Here is a 13283-nt window from a genome sequence, read left to right as displayed (position 1 = left end):
AATCAATTCTTATTAGTCAAGACTGACTAATAAGAAATGATTTGAGAATTGCAGACCTTCTTATTAGCGAAGACTAACATGTATAACTGAAATATTTCTTAAATAAAACTATTGTAGCAGAGCTAAGTGCTAAGTGTTTCTAATCACATAATTTTTTAAGCCTAAATAACAGAACAAGTTAGAATCTATTTTCTTCTCTTGGTAACCTCAATTGAATTTTAATTATAGTATATATCGAATGTCTGTATATTTGTGTGTTTTGTTTGTGAGATATCTATCTGTTTAAAGTAGACTAGTAGCTTAAAATCTTGATTCGTTTTAAAGGATTAGATAGGTGAATATCACTATCACTAAAATATATTAACTATATCACTAAACTATATTAAGTATATCACTAAAGTATATTAAGTATATCACTAAAGTATATCAACTAAGATCACTAAAATACAACTGCTTAGTATAAATTTGGGAATATACTTCTTGTTAAATAGTATATTTTACATGTGTTTGCAAGTTTTATGATTTTGCAGGTTACATAGTTCAATGCAGAAGAAGTTCAAGACTTCGTGCACATAGTTTGTCAAAGTTTACAAACACTGCAGATACTCCTGTAGATTTAGAATCCGAAGATCAAGCAAACATGAATACCAACACCATAGGAGACAAAAGACCACTTGCAAAAGTCTATCGACGTCCAGATAACAAAGTCATAAAGGCTACTGCTGGAAGAAATATCAAAACTCTTGTTGTATGTGATCAACTACATTATTTCTTAGTTGTATTATTGATTTATAAATTAATCTAAATCATTATTTTGTATGATTTCATAGGGAAATAAACTTGTTGATGAAGTAGAAGGGGATGAACATAATTGTAATAATCTGGTGGATGAACAAGATGGAGATCAAGATAATGACAAACAAAGTGATGAAGATATGCAAGAAGGTGAAGAAGACAGTGCACAAGAAGATAGTGCAGAAGACATGGAGCAAGACGATAGTGCACAAGAAGGTGAAGAAGGTGATGAAGATAGTGCAGAAGAAGAAGAAGATGATGAACAAGACGATGTACTAAACGAAAGTGAGGAAGAAAATGAGGATGAAGAAGAAGAGGATGAACAAGAAGAGGATGAAACAGAAAATCAAGCTCAAGTCAACAATGCACAACCAAAGACTAAAATAACAAAATACAAAAGGAAAAAGGTACACTTTCTTCACTTTCTTCATTATTAATTATATAGTATATATATCGAATGTGCTTAAATTCGATTTTAAAGCATCGACGTTTATATAGTCTTTAATTATAGTATATATCGAATGTCTGTATATTTGTGTGTGTTGTTTGTGAGATATCTATCTGTTTAAAGTAGACTAGTAGCTTAAAATCTTGATTCGTTTTAAAGGATTAGATAGGTGAATATCACTATCACTAAAATATATTAACTATATCACTAAACTATATTAAGTATATCACTAAAGTATATTGAGTATATCACTAAAGTATATCAACTAAGATCACTAAAATACAACTGCTTAGTATAAATTTGTGAATATACTTCTTGTTAAATAGTATATTTTACATGTATTTGCAAGTTTTATGATTTTGCAGGTTACATAGTTTTATAAATTTGTGAATATACAACTGCTTAGTATAAATTTGTGAATATACAACTGCTTAGTATATTGTTTTATGTTCTTAACAGGAAGCTGCATTTGAAACTCAGATACCAAGAAAAAGGATTGCTGGAACATTATATCCACTATTGAAGTTCATGAACAAGGATGTTAAGGTATTTTTTATTTATTTCGTTACTTAGAATTAGAAATTTGAGCACAATATTTTAGTGATGCCCTGCACTGTCGTTTCTTGTGGTTTCTACAACACTAATTATTTCCTCTTATTTCATTAGAAAACAGAAGGGGCTAAACATATAAATAAGAAAAAAGACGAGGTCAAGATAAGGATATCTCCAAGGCATTTTAGTAAGATGGTAGGTGAACTCACAAAAGAGCAGAGGGACCGGGTTACAAGAGCTGGTTTTGCACTCTTACTGGATTTTGAGCTTGACATTCTGCCAACCAAAATCGCCTACAATGTACTCCAAATCTTTGATCACCACTCAATCTCACTGAAGCTGAAGGATGGAGATATTAATATTACAAGTGAAGATGTTTATGATGTGTTAGGCCTGCCAAATGGAGGACATCCTATTATTCTGGCATCACCTGGAAAGTACAGTCAAAGAATCAAAGATTGGCATGCACAATTCACTTTATCTGATCAAATAACAACACAGATGATTGTTCAAGTGATGAAAAACCAAGAAGTTAATGATAACTTCAAATTAAACTTCCTTCTTGTTATGTCAAATGTGCTTATTGGTACAAAAGGAGCTTCTTATGTGGACAAACAACTGCTGCAACTTGATGATAACCTTGACAATCTCAAGAAGTATAACTGGGCAGATTTCCTCCTAGGCTACCTTGTAATTGGAATGGAGAGTTGGAACAGAACAACAACAACATTTTTCCGAGGATCACTAATCTTTCTCACTGTAAGACAACAATCTAAATCTTTTTTTTTCTCGTCCGTATATTCTAATAGAATATAAAATCTAATTAATAGTTTTACTTGTTTCACTTTGTAGTTGTTATATGTCGACCGTGTGAGGTACAAAGGAATGAACCTGGTTGATAGACAATTTCCTTCCTACAATGGTTGGACTCTAGAAATGTTGAGACAAAGACAAGAAATTGAGGTGATTGACGGAGCTTTTGGAGTTGGATCAATCCAACCAAGTTTAAAAGAATATCTACAAAAAATTGATCCTTCTGAACCTCCAAAGACAAAGGTATGATCCTGTTTGTATATGGAATACGTAGTCGAAAACCTATCTTATTCTTTTTATATAAAAATGTGTTTCATCCTTAATTGTAGGTAAATGATAATGAAAATGGAGCCTGGGATACATGGCAGTATTGGTCAGAGGTGGATAGAATTGAAAAAGATTACCTGAAGAGAAAGGAGTCAACATCACAACAACCTCATGAATCAACTCAGTGCCAAAGTCCACAAAATACACAGTATTACACTCCTCCAACAGAGGCAGCTGATGGAAATGTTGAACAAACTGAAGAGGTACATTATATATGAATTAGTAACATACTACTATAATTCATGCAAATTATCACTAAAAACTACTATATATATCACTAGAGTATATTAGATAGATCACCTATTAAAATATTATAATACTACCATATATATCACTATATTTCAATTCTAAATTTTGCATTGACTTCTCAGGATGTACTTCATGATTTACGTAAAAGGGCAGAGGAACTTGTGGACATAAAGTCCAAATTTGATGAAGATTTAGTGAAAGCAAGGGAAAAGTTTCCCGATAATAAAAACTTTGCTATTATCGGTGAAATGCTGAAAGAATATCTCATTCCTAACCAGGAAACTGGTGATGATTTGGGTGATGAATTATCACCTGAAATTGTCGCCAGCCTAGAAGTTGTTGAAGAAATGGACAGAACCGACATTGAGATCCTTGCTGAGCAACAGAAAGATGATGAGAGATATGTCCCTCCTTTTTCCCTTGGCCTGGATGACATAGAAAAAGAAAGGAATCAAAATTTGGTCACGCCAGAGCCAGAACCACAAGAGAGAGAAAAAAGCAAGCGGACAAAGAAAGTTGGTCCATATCAAAAATCACCCTATGTCAACAGGGTGATTGATATCAAAGAAAGAATGAATAATGAAGACTTTGGATATTGGGTCTTCTTGCTAAAGAAAAAGGGCGAGCTATTGTAAGTATTTTGCCCTTTCTGTTATATACATTACTTTATCTGCCTAATACTAATTAATATATATAATTACAGGGATGATTTGTTTAGATGGGAGGAAGTCAGATGTATCAAGGAACACTTGTTGACGCTGAAACCAAAAACAAGTGTATACTACTCTGTGATTGATACATGGGCAACAGTCCTAAATGACAGTGAAAAGTACAAGGCAGATGGGTCACCACTAAGACTTTTCTGCACAATAGGAGATTTGATAATATATACTGCCTTCGTATATATATTCTAATTAATTTCTTTCAGTTATTTCATAACTACATACACCAGAATCTAATATATTTATATCAACCAGATTTTCAGCATTGATGCAGAAAAGAAAGTCACCGAAACTTATGATTCGTTTGCCAGTGGGATGGACAAGATTCTTCAAACTTTTTCCATCAAAAAAGTGGAAGACGTGGAAATGGTAAATGTCATTTCTTAACTAATTTTGACATAGATCTCAACATTTCTCAAATATCTTTAACTAAAATATCTCTTAATATGATTACAGGTGTGCTTTCCTATTAATAAATATGAGCATTATTATTTGGTATGCTATTGTATCAAAACCATGGGATACTTTATAATTGACAATATTAAACGTGAAGCACAGCCTAAGATGTACTATAGCAGAGTTTTGGAGGTTTTGGTAATATATTTTTTTATCCTTCATTCCACTATTATGTATATAAACATGCACTGTTTTAAGTCCACTATACTAATATTTTACTTCTCTTTTACAGCATTCTCACTTTTGCAATTATATAAGTAGGAATGAAAATCCAAATTTGGGATCAAGAGTGCGGAAAATGAAGCCTCGTTTTGTGAAAATGCCATGGCAGACTACTGACAATTCCACAGATTGTGGTATCTTCCTCATGCGCCATATGGAAACCTTCAAAGGAGATGTCAAAAACTGGAACACTGACTTAACAGAAGAAGGGGTAAGATTAGTTTAATATTTTACATACTTATATACTGCTTTACATTTTAGTGATATAGTTGACATACTTTAGTGATATACTTAATATAGTTTAGTGATATAGTTAATATGTTTTAGTGATATAGTTAATATGTTTTAGTGAAATTGATTAAAGTGTATATAGCTTTGTAATTCAAATGTGTATGCAGCATGTCCTTAATTTCTTTTCAAATTGCTCTGTTTATTAGGCTTAAAAAGTTATGTGATAACAAACACTAATAAACAAATTATCATATTGCAGCCAACACAGGATAAACAAATAACTAGGCTGAGGTTCAAGTACAACACAGCAATCCTATCTTCACACCTGAATGAACTCAAAGGGCCTATCACCACAGAAGCTATAGGCTTGTACAACACAGCAGAGAAGCATAATATCATCAACGTCGTCCTAGCTGGAAAAGCTGCAGAAAAGTTTCCAACTAAAAAATCCGGCAAGAGAGTGAAATTCGCGGTGAACTTAATAAGTTCTTTCCACGAAGCAGAAAGGTCGTCTCAAGAAGGACCAACTCCTTCTTAGATTTAGTGCATTGTTTTACTGCACTTTTATAGAATATTAGAAACTGATTGAACAGAATTATTAGATGGCTGAAAATTATCAGTCCTGTTGAGACTGAAAATGATTTAGTGGTTTGTTTTTGTAAAGATATGGTTATTTTGTTTTTACCAGCTCAAAATGCAATGGTAAATATTTGGCTTTTTTACTTTTGTTATTGTTTCATTTTAGTTTTATGATTTTTCATTGTTTTCATTACACAGTAAATCAGGATATCACTAAAAAACCACACATATCACTAAAACTTGGGATGTATACTACTAAATTACACTGATAACACCACTAAATTACATTACCTATATCACTAAAAACTAACTCATTTTCACTCCAAAACTTGACAAATTCAGTTTATATATTCAATATAAACTGACAATGTATCAGTACTCATATGCTTTATAAAGACAATTTATAAACAATCAAAATGTACTCAGAAAACATAAAATCAAAATGTACTTAACAATTTATAAAGACAAGTGCACAAGGTCTTTTAAAATTGAAAATTAAAATCATATTCACAACATATTCGAAACTACAGCTCCTCCATCCTTCTTTTTCTTCGGACAAGTTCTCGAATCATGAGTGGTTGCCGAACATTCTTTACATCTTCGAACTCTTTTATTTGCTTTTGTCATTGCTTTCTCTCTATCACTCACAAGACGCTTGAAATAATTTCCCTTGTTCCTGGAAACAGTTGGTGCAAGAATGGTAACCTCTTCAACCGGCTGTTCACCTACCATAGCTGCCATATGATCCTTTTTAGTAAAATCAACAGAATCTCCATCATACTTTTCAAAATCACTACTTATCTGCTTAATGATTTTGTGAACATAGTCAAGCTTATCCATTTCAACTCCAGCTTTGCTAAGAATCTGACGAAAATCAAACCATAAGTTTGTCAACTTCAACGACACTTGCTCCATTTTAAAATAATCCGAACACACAACATTAGATTCCAATGAAGTGCCACTTTCTGCAACTTTCATCCAACGATTAAGCACGAGACTCCTTGGAAATTTTGTGACACCAATCTGCTTTAAGCCACAGAAAGCATGCCTACAAACAATTCCACACATAACAAATTGTTTGCATGAACATACGGCATGTGATTTGCTAACAGTAACCTGCAAAATGAATCATAAATCACCATTCAAATCACCATTTTGAACCATTACCAATATGAGATATGCTTCAAAAATAAAATGACATAAAAACCAAAGTTCGGCAGGTGGTCCAGTACATTTACTTCCAATCCAGATCACTACTAATGACTACTTGCAATACAAAACAACTACTAATGCCACTACAATTTATCAGAATGCAAAATATTTTAATAATGCATTACTAAAATTATATTATGCATATTTTCAAATATTTTATATTTACTTTCTGTTCCACAATAACAATTACTACTGTAAAAAAAATATAAATCAAAATTAGAATATATAAAATACTACTATAAAGGGGAAAACACATACCTTAAAAAGTTTATCTTTAACTTTGACATCCTTTATTTCAAAATGAGTTACCCCATCAACTTCTTCACTCATTCTCTTGATTTGCATATCCAAGCAAGATGCCAAAATTTCTTCTTGAACTTTGTAAAAAATGGAACGTGTAAATAGCTCAGCTGCATCATCTTCAATGAACCATCTTGATAAAATGTTTGGTTTGCTTGAGTTAGACTCATGGTCTAAACGTTCTGTTTCATTCCGCTGCCTATGCATTGCACTCTCAAAACGTATCCAAAACTCACATAAAGTATCACCTTGCTTGTGAAACTGTGAAAAGAAAAAATTTTCACTTTCGGACCTTGAAGTTGTCCTCATCAAGCCAAACATAGGACTGTCCCTGAAATAGGCAGGAATCCACGACTTTCTTATGTCATACATATCTGATAACCATTTGTTATCTTCCAACTTAAACTCTCCTATAACCGCTTTCCATCCACTTTCAAACTCATCAATTTCCAAATTCGATGACCATATGTAAGTTTTCATTTTCTCCATAAAGTCTGTTTCCTTACACAAACGATTCCCAAGCTGCAATATTATGGAAAATTACATAAATATATGACAGTAAATTTCAGATACTAGGAACCAAATTTCTAAAAAACAACTAAAAAACTACCTTAATAGGGAATTTCTGCATTATATGCCACATACATAGGCGATGCTTGCTAGCAACCAAATCATTATCACCACAAAATGAAGCCGGCACAGATACCTTCATTGCAGGGCACTGATCAGTTATAAACACCACTGGATTGCGTCCCATGGCCTTGACAAAATGTTTAAAGGCCCAATTATAATGAGCAACATCTTCTTTTGATAACAAACAAGCAGCAAATGTGACACATCTATCATGTTTGTCAACACCAGTGAAAGGCGCAAAAATCATATTATACCTGAACATAGATAAAACAGATTAAAAACCACATAAACTAACATATACCACTAAAATACACTGCAGACATCACTAAAATATATTTAGGGTATCACTAAAATATACTGAGATTATCACTAAGGTACTGCAAATATAACTCCAGTATACCATTGTCTACTGCACCTTGAGCCTTGTTAAAAAGATTAATTAAAAAAATTACAAATATACATACTTTACTTCATAGTTCCAGACAAGGTATTGTAGTATAATATAAACCATTATCGACATTCTAACAACATTACATAAAAAGAAAACTAATAATTCTATTACTAAAAGAAAACAATTTGAAATGTAAAATAACTTACTTGTTAGTATCAAAAGTGGCATCAAATGACACAGCATCGCCGTATATTTCAAAGTTCCTCCTACTAGTTGGATCAGCCCAGAAAAGCATAGTCAAATGCCCGTCACCATCAAGCTCATAAGCAAAATAAAATGATTTTGATGTCTCCTGTAATACTTTAAACTTGTCAATCAGCATCTGTCCATCCCTTTCACCGACAAATTCTTTTAAATCCCTATTAAAATTCCTGAAATCACGTAATGTTGCCCCAACATTACTATATCCACCTGTCATCTCTTTGACCAAGCTAAATGCCTTGCTGCAGCCGATATTTACCTTCGCAGCATCAAAAACAAAACTTCGCAAACTAACTGTCATCTCTCTACTAGACCTCAGAAACTGTCTACCACTTTCACTAGCAAGCGGATGGTTGTGAAGTTCAACAAAATTGAAAATATAATATCTGTTCTGGCTCCTAATTTTCATGACCACTTTTGCTTTACATCCACACCTCCGTGACACAGTACGTCTTTGCCTAATTCCTTCAGAATGACTTCCATCAACAAAACCTTCCTTACTACACACAAAATGTTTCAAAATTATGGTACCATCAGCATCTCTCTTCTCCGTTGTTTTTCGTTCATCAAAACCCCCTAGCCTCCCATACTCTCTGTAAAAGTTGTACGCCTTATCTAAGCTATCAAATGACTGATTTTGAAACGGTACTTGACTTCCATCAACAGAACTAGGCATAAAATACTTCATACCACCAGGAGAGACAATGCAATTCGTCACTGATTTTTCGCTTTCTGTTGAAGAAACAGGAATACTAACACAAACATTAGACGAATCACCGCAACTTGAACCTGAAATACAACAGACATACTCAAAAATTATATAAATAATACTATAATACTCTAACATGATCATACTATAACTGCCTACTGCATCACATTGAAAATAATAAACAAACACTACTAATATACTGCAGCACCTACACACTAACTCAGTCATCAAAAACTTGCAATCATACATTAAAAATCAACAATACAGCAACTACATATCTAAAATCTATCCAAAACACATACACTAAAAAACACACAATTCCAATACAACTAAATTATATTAGCTATATGACTAAAAATCATATATAAACACAATTACTATAACTAACAATCATCAATCCAGCAACTACATGTCTAAACTCTAACTAAAACACAAGCACTAAAATATACACAATTCGAATACAACTAAATTATATTAGACATATCACTAAATAGAAACTACAAGAATATGAGCATGCCTAAACTACAAAAGCAATATGAGCATGAAAACACTGTAATCTGATATAATCATCAAATTATATCAAAAAACAAAAACAGTGAACAACAAACTTTACCTTGATTATCACTAATCTTCGTTAAGTCTGATATAATCATCTTCAGCAATTCGAATCTACTTCAACCACACTTTCTCGAGCTCGAATTATAGACACAAAGCAACAAAGAGAGAGCGCTCCAGAATAACAGAGACAGAGAGCTTCAATCAAACGTCAAAAACAGACAAAAGCCAGCTCGAGTTAGAGAGTCGAAGCTCGAGTTAGAGACACAGAGCAATAGAGACAGAGAGATATCGAAGCTCGAGTACAGAGAAGACAATAATCGAAGACTACAGTTTTAATGGCGTCGCTAAACTACAGTTTAGAGAGAGAAAGCTGCTAGGCGCTGAAATCATGGAGCGAAGAGAGAGAAACGGAAATCAGTTATGATATTCAATTAAACAAAATCTTTGTTTTTTATATTTTACATATTTTATTATTTGAATGGCTATGATTGAAAGTAAATTATATTAGATAGATGGTCAAGATTAGTTCTAAGTTTTTATTTTAAAATTGGTTTCTATTTGATCCTTGGCCTATATATATATATTGATTCATCGTTTATCATAAAGTAAATTGTAGTAGTTTTGGACTAAAATATTGTAATATAACTAACATAATCCACGGTTATATTTGCCTGGTAAAATTCGTTGACTTTTACAAGTAATATTTTTGTACCAGAAAGATTCTAATTTAATATTTTAAAATTATGGTTGGTACATGAGCACATCCACTTTGCTGATAACACAATCATGCAAGCATTTTAAGTTCTTAAGAAAGCTTGCAGGACCTTGGAAATGAAATAGCTTGGTAAAAAACTTATACAGTAAATAACAAAACCGTTGAAAAATATTTAAAAATAGGCTAATGAAGACCAATTTTATACTTAAGTTTATTTTTATACAAGCAGAACGAGTTGTGATTATACGTACACCAAGAAGTACAACATGCAAGTGGAAGCTTTACCATACAACGAGCGTTGAATTGATAATGTCAATCACCAAACTTAAAATCCTTAATTTGCGGTACCAACAAACAAATGATAACTGCCGCCTGCTTTTTTTCAAACTTGTAAAACTCATCATCACTGATCTACTTTCAAGTTTTAATCCCTTATTTAAGCAGTAATATCGTGCACTTTTGTTAAGAGTATAGTCTAATTAATTTGAGAGCTGTGAATAAATTAATAAAATAACTGCAACCCACTAAAAAAAATCAATTATTTAATTACATTCTCAAATTATCCAGTGTAATTAGAGTAAGCAGGTATAGAATTTTCTTTTACAGAGAAAGTAATAAAAAACGGTAATTAACAACTTTAAAAAAGGCGGAGAGATATTAGTGAGTATCGATATTGTGGGGATAGATAGAGAATCAAAAACCATTCGCTATCTAATCGCTCTCATTCCGTTTCGTCCACCGTCACTCTGTTAATAGAAAAGAACCTAACAAACTCACCTCCACTCCCACAATATTATATAAACACAACTTGTGTTATCTCAATCCTCCTCTTCCTCCCCAAAACAAACAAAGTGAGCAAAGCAGGAACAAAAGCGCGTAGTGATAGGGCGTGGAGGGACCTATACGATAAAAAGTTGATCGGCATCTTCAATCGGGACGAAACAACCTTAATTACACTGCCCATCATCATATTGTACTGCCTCGCCAGACTATACTTCTACAAGTTTGTACTTTGAGTTTCTCATTGGGATTGCCGCTCTTCATTATTCTCACTCACTCCTCTCATTTCTGCAGTCTTCTCTTCACTTTTACTCGCAGTACGTACGTTTCTCTCACTCCTCTACCAAATTTTGTGTATTTATATACGGAAACAAATCACCGATCATAATTGTACATTTTAGAATTTTGTTGTGAATCACCAATTCCGCTGATACAATTAACGTGGTTGTGTACGGGATGCAATTTTTTTCTTATATTTATATTAAATGTACACGGATTCCAAAACGGTAACATGTTGTACTAAAACTGATGCAGTGCTTATGTAATTCGGTTTTTTGTAACTAGTTTCAGATCCTGTATATGTATTTTTTTTTTGTTAACTGATCTTCAGAAATTTATAGGATTTGGCGGAATTCGAGTTGTCTGAACCATCAGTTTTGTCGGAATGGGGAAGCCAAGCAGAGACTGGACTCAGATCTATTCAATCTACGGCATAGAAGATTGTCAAACACTAATTTTCCTGTTACTTCACGCTGTTCTGTTCTCTACACTCTCTGTTCTGTTCTTAATCTACTTCAATCCGATCTGCTCTAGTTTCGAATCTCTCGCCATCCCCAGCGGCGCGGCGCGTTTCTTAGCCGGCTTCACCGGCTCCTTCACCGCGCTCTCGGCCGTCTGCTTGTTCTTCTCGGCGGGGAATATTTTCTACTCCTCCGTGGCGCTGCAGTCCGAAATGGCGCACCGCATGATCTCCGTGGTCAACGACTGGTCAACCGTCAAGCTCGCCCTTGACGTCGGCTGTGGCCGCGGCATTCTTCTCAATGCCGTGGCCAAGCAGCTGAAAAAAGAAGGCAGCTCCGGCCGGGTCGTCGGACTCGACCGCCGAAAAACCACCGTCTCCACGCTCCGCACGGCGAAGCTGGAAGGCGTGCAGGAGTACGTGACGTGCCGCGAAGGCGACGCGAGAACGATGCCGTTTGGAGACAACAGCTTCGATGTGGTGGTGTCGAGCGTGTTTTTGCATACGGCGGGGAAGGAGTTCGGGCAGAAGACGGCGGCGGCGGCGGCGGAGAGGATGAAAGTGGTGGGGGAAGTGGTGAGAGTGTTGAAGGGAGGTGGGGTAGGTGTGGTGTGGGACCTAGTCCATGTGCCGGAGTATGTTCAGAGGTTGCAAGAATTAAACATGGAAGATATTAGAGTGTCCGAACGTGTAACGGCGTTCATGGTGAGTAGCCACATCGTTTCGTTTCGCAAGCCATGTCAACACATGGTAGGTCCCAATGAAGTCAGATTGGATTGGAGATTCAATAATATTTGTTGAATTTCTATTTTCTAATCACCAGCCCAGGCCCCTTATATATTATACTTATATCAAACACAAAACTAAAATACATATATAATCTTTTTTTTTTATTTAGAGAGATCTGGGGAGACGAAGTTGAACCAGTTACGAATTTGCTGTATGAATATTTGATGTTGTTCTAGTTACAGTTGTGTTAGAAATGTATATTATGGTATTGGTTTATGATGTGATATTGGCTTTAAACGGTGTTTAAACATACTTGAAATGAGTGTGGGGAATGGTTTGGGATGTTAGGTTTGGAAATGAATTCATGGGCAGGGCAGGGCATGTGACTAGGTCACACCATATCAAGCAATGTACGTGGCATATTTATTGTTACAAAGACTTGGAATCAATTATCAGATGTTGGTTTTATGTGGTCTGGCTTCTATCCATTTGTCGTCCAAGAATTTGATTCTTTTTGGGAGAAAATCTCATCAGTTTAATGTAAAGTCGAAATATATTTTGAGATTTTATGATATATTTTTTGAAGTTGGGATAAACAAATGTGGAGTTATGCAGATGGAAAAAGCAAGAACTCTGAAAGTATAACGAGATTCGGTGCAGACGGGTTTCTCTTGTGCAACCGCATATCCAGGGCCCAGGGGTGTTATTAAACTTAATTCTAAGAAATAAGTACTTATTTTTGGAAAAAATTGCATCAAATTCTACGTTTTTATGAAATAAACTTTTTTTTGTCAGATAATGTATATAAAATACTTTTTTATCATTTATATCCGGAAAACTTATGAAAAAATTCATTTTCAAG

General features: G+C 34.2%; 3 protein-coding genes across 4 annotated transcripts; 2 read left to right on the top strand and 1 right to left on the bottom strand.

Annotated features, from left to right (window-relative positions):
* The first annotated feature begins 563 nt into the window (after positions 1 to 563).
* Positions 564 to 5499, top strand: LOC108212262 (uncharacterized). Its single transcript, XM_064088974.1, has 11 exons — positions 564 to 748; positions 831 to 1202; positions 1703 to 1789; positions 1910 to 2554; positions 2648 to 2851; positions 2938 to 3138; positions 3307 to 3815; positions 3888 to 4275; positions 4363 to 4500; positions 4595 to 4795; positions 5075 to 5499. The coding sequence occupies exons 1-8, from the start codon at positions 641 to 643 to the stop codon at positions 4096 to 4098; spliced, it is 2337 nt and encodes a 778-aa protein (XP_063945044.1). The 5' UTR covers positions 564 to 640; the 3' UTR covers positions 4099 to 4275; positions 4363 to 4500; positions 4595 to 4795; positions 5075 to 5499.
* Positions 5500 to 5800: 301 nt separating this feature from the next.
* Positions 5801 to 9620, bottom strand: LOC108210453 (protein FAR1-RELATED SEQUENCE 5-like). Its single transcript, XM_017381737.2, has 5 exons — positions 9514 to 9620; positions 8137 to 8980; positions 7517 to 7793; positions 6865 to 7428; positions 5801 to 6510 (listed from the first exon to the last, which is right to left on the bottom strand). Exons 1-5 carry the CDS (start codon positions 9551 to 9553, stop codon positions 5902 to 5904), a joined length of 2334 nt encoding a protein of 777 aa, XP_017237226.2. The 5' UTR covers positions 9554 to 9620; the 3' UTR covers positions 5801 to 5901.
* Positions 9621 to 10871: 1251 nt separating this feature from the next.
* On the top strand, positions 10872 to 12718 carry LOC108210454 (uncharacterized). 2 transcript variants are annotated; one of them, XM_017381739.2, is made up of 2 exons: positions 10872 to 11274; positions 11574 to 12718. In XM_017381739.2, exon 2 carries the CDS (start codon positions 11618 to 11620, stop codon positions 12491 to 12493), a length of 876 nt encoding a protein of 291 aa, XP_017237228.1. In that variant the 5' UTR covers positions 10872 to 11274; positions 11574 to 11617; the 3' UTR covers positions 12494 to 12718. The 2 variants fall into 2 exon arrangements, with proteins under 2 accessions (XP_017237228.1, XP_017237227.1); XM_017381738.2 differs by having other exon boundaries at positions 10873 to 11270.
* Positions 12719 to 13283: the final 565 nt, after the last annotated feature.

The sequence above is a fragment of the Daucus carota genome, chromosome 3 (assembly GCF_001625215.2).
Source record: "Daucus carota subsp. sativus chromosome 3, DH1 v3.0, whole genome shotgun sequence".
Taxonomy (NCBI): Eukaryota; Viridiplantae; Streptophyta; class Magnoliopsida; order Apiales; family Apiaceae; genus Daucus; species Daucus carota.
The sequence above is the reverse complement of the archived record's forward strand: the minus strand, read 5'-3'. Positions and strand labels throughout refer to the sequence as shown.

Excerpts from the sequence above, each read along its gene's own strand:
- LOC108212262 (XM_064088974.1), top strand. The coding sequence starts at position 641 with ATGAATACCAACACCATAGGAGACAAAAGACCACTTGCAAAAGTCTAT. Across the intron at positions 2,555-2,647 it reads GATCACTAATCTTTCTCACT|TTGTTATATGTCGACCGTGT; the intron begins GTAAGACAACAA and ends TTCACTTTGTAG. Across the intron at positions 3,816-3,887 it reads AAGAAAAAGGGCGAGCTATT|GGATGATTTGTTTAGATGGG; the intron begins GTAAGTATTTTG and ends ATATAATTACAG.
- LOC108210453 (XM_017381737.2), bottom strand. The coding sequence starts at position 9,553 with ATGATTATATCAGACTTAACGAAGATTAGTGATAATCAAG. Across the intron at positions 7,794-8,136 it reads GCCACTTTTGATACTAACAA|GTATAATATGATTTTTGCGC; the intron begins GTAAGTTATTTT and ends ATCTATGTTCAG. Across the intron at positions 7,429-7,516 it reads TGCAGAAATTCCCTATTAAG|CTTGGGAATCGTTTGTGTAA; the intron begins GTAGTTTTTTAG and ends ATAATATTGCAG.
- LOC108210454 (XM_017381739.2), top strand. The coding sequence starts at position 11,618 with ATGGGGAAGCCAAGCAGAGACTGGACTCAGATCTATTCAATCTACGGC.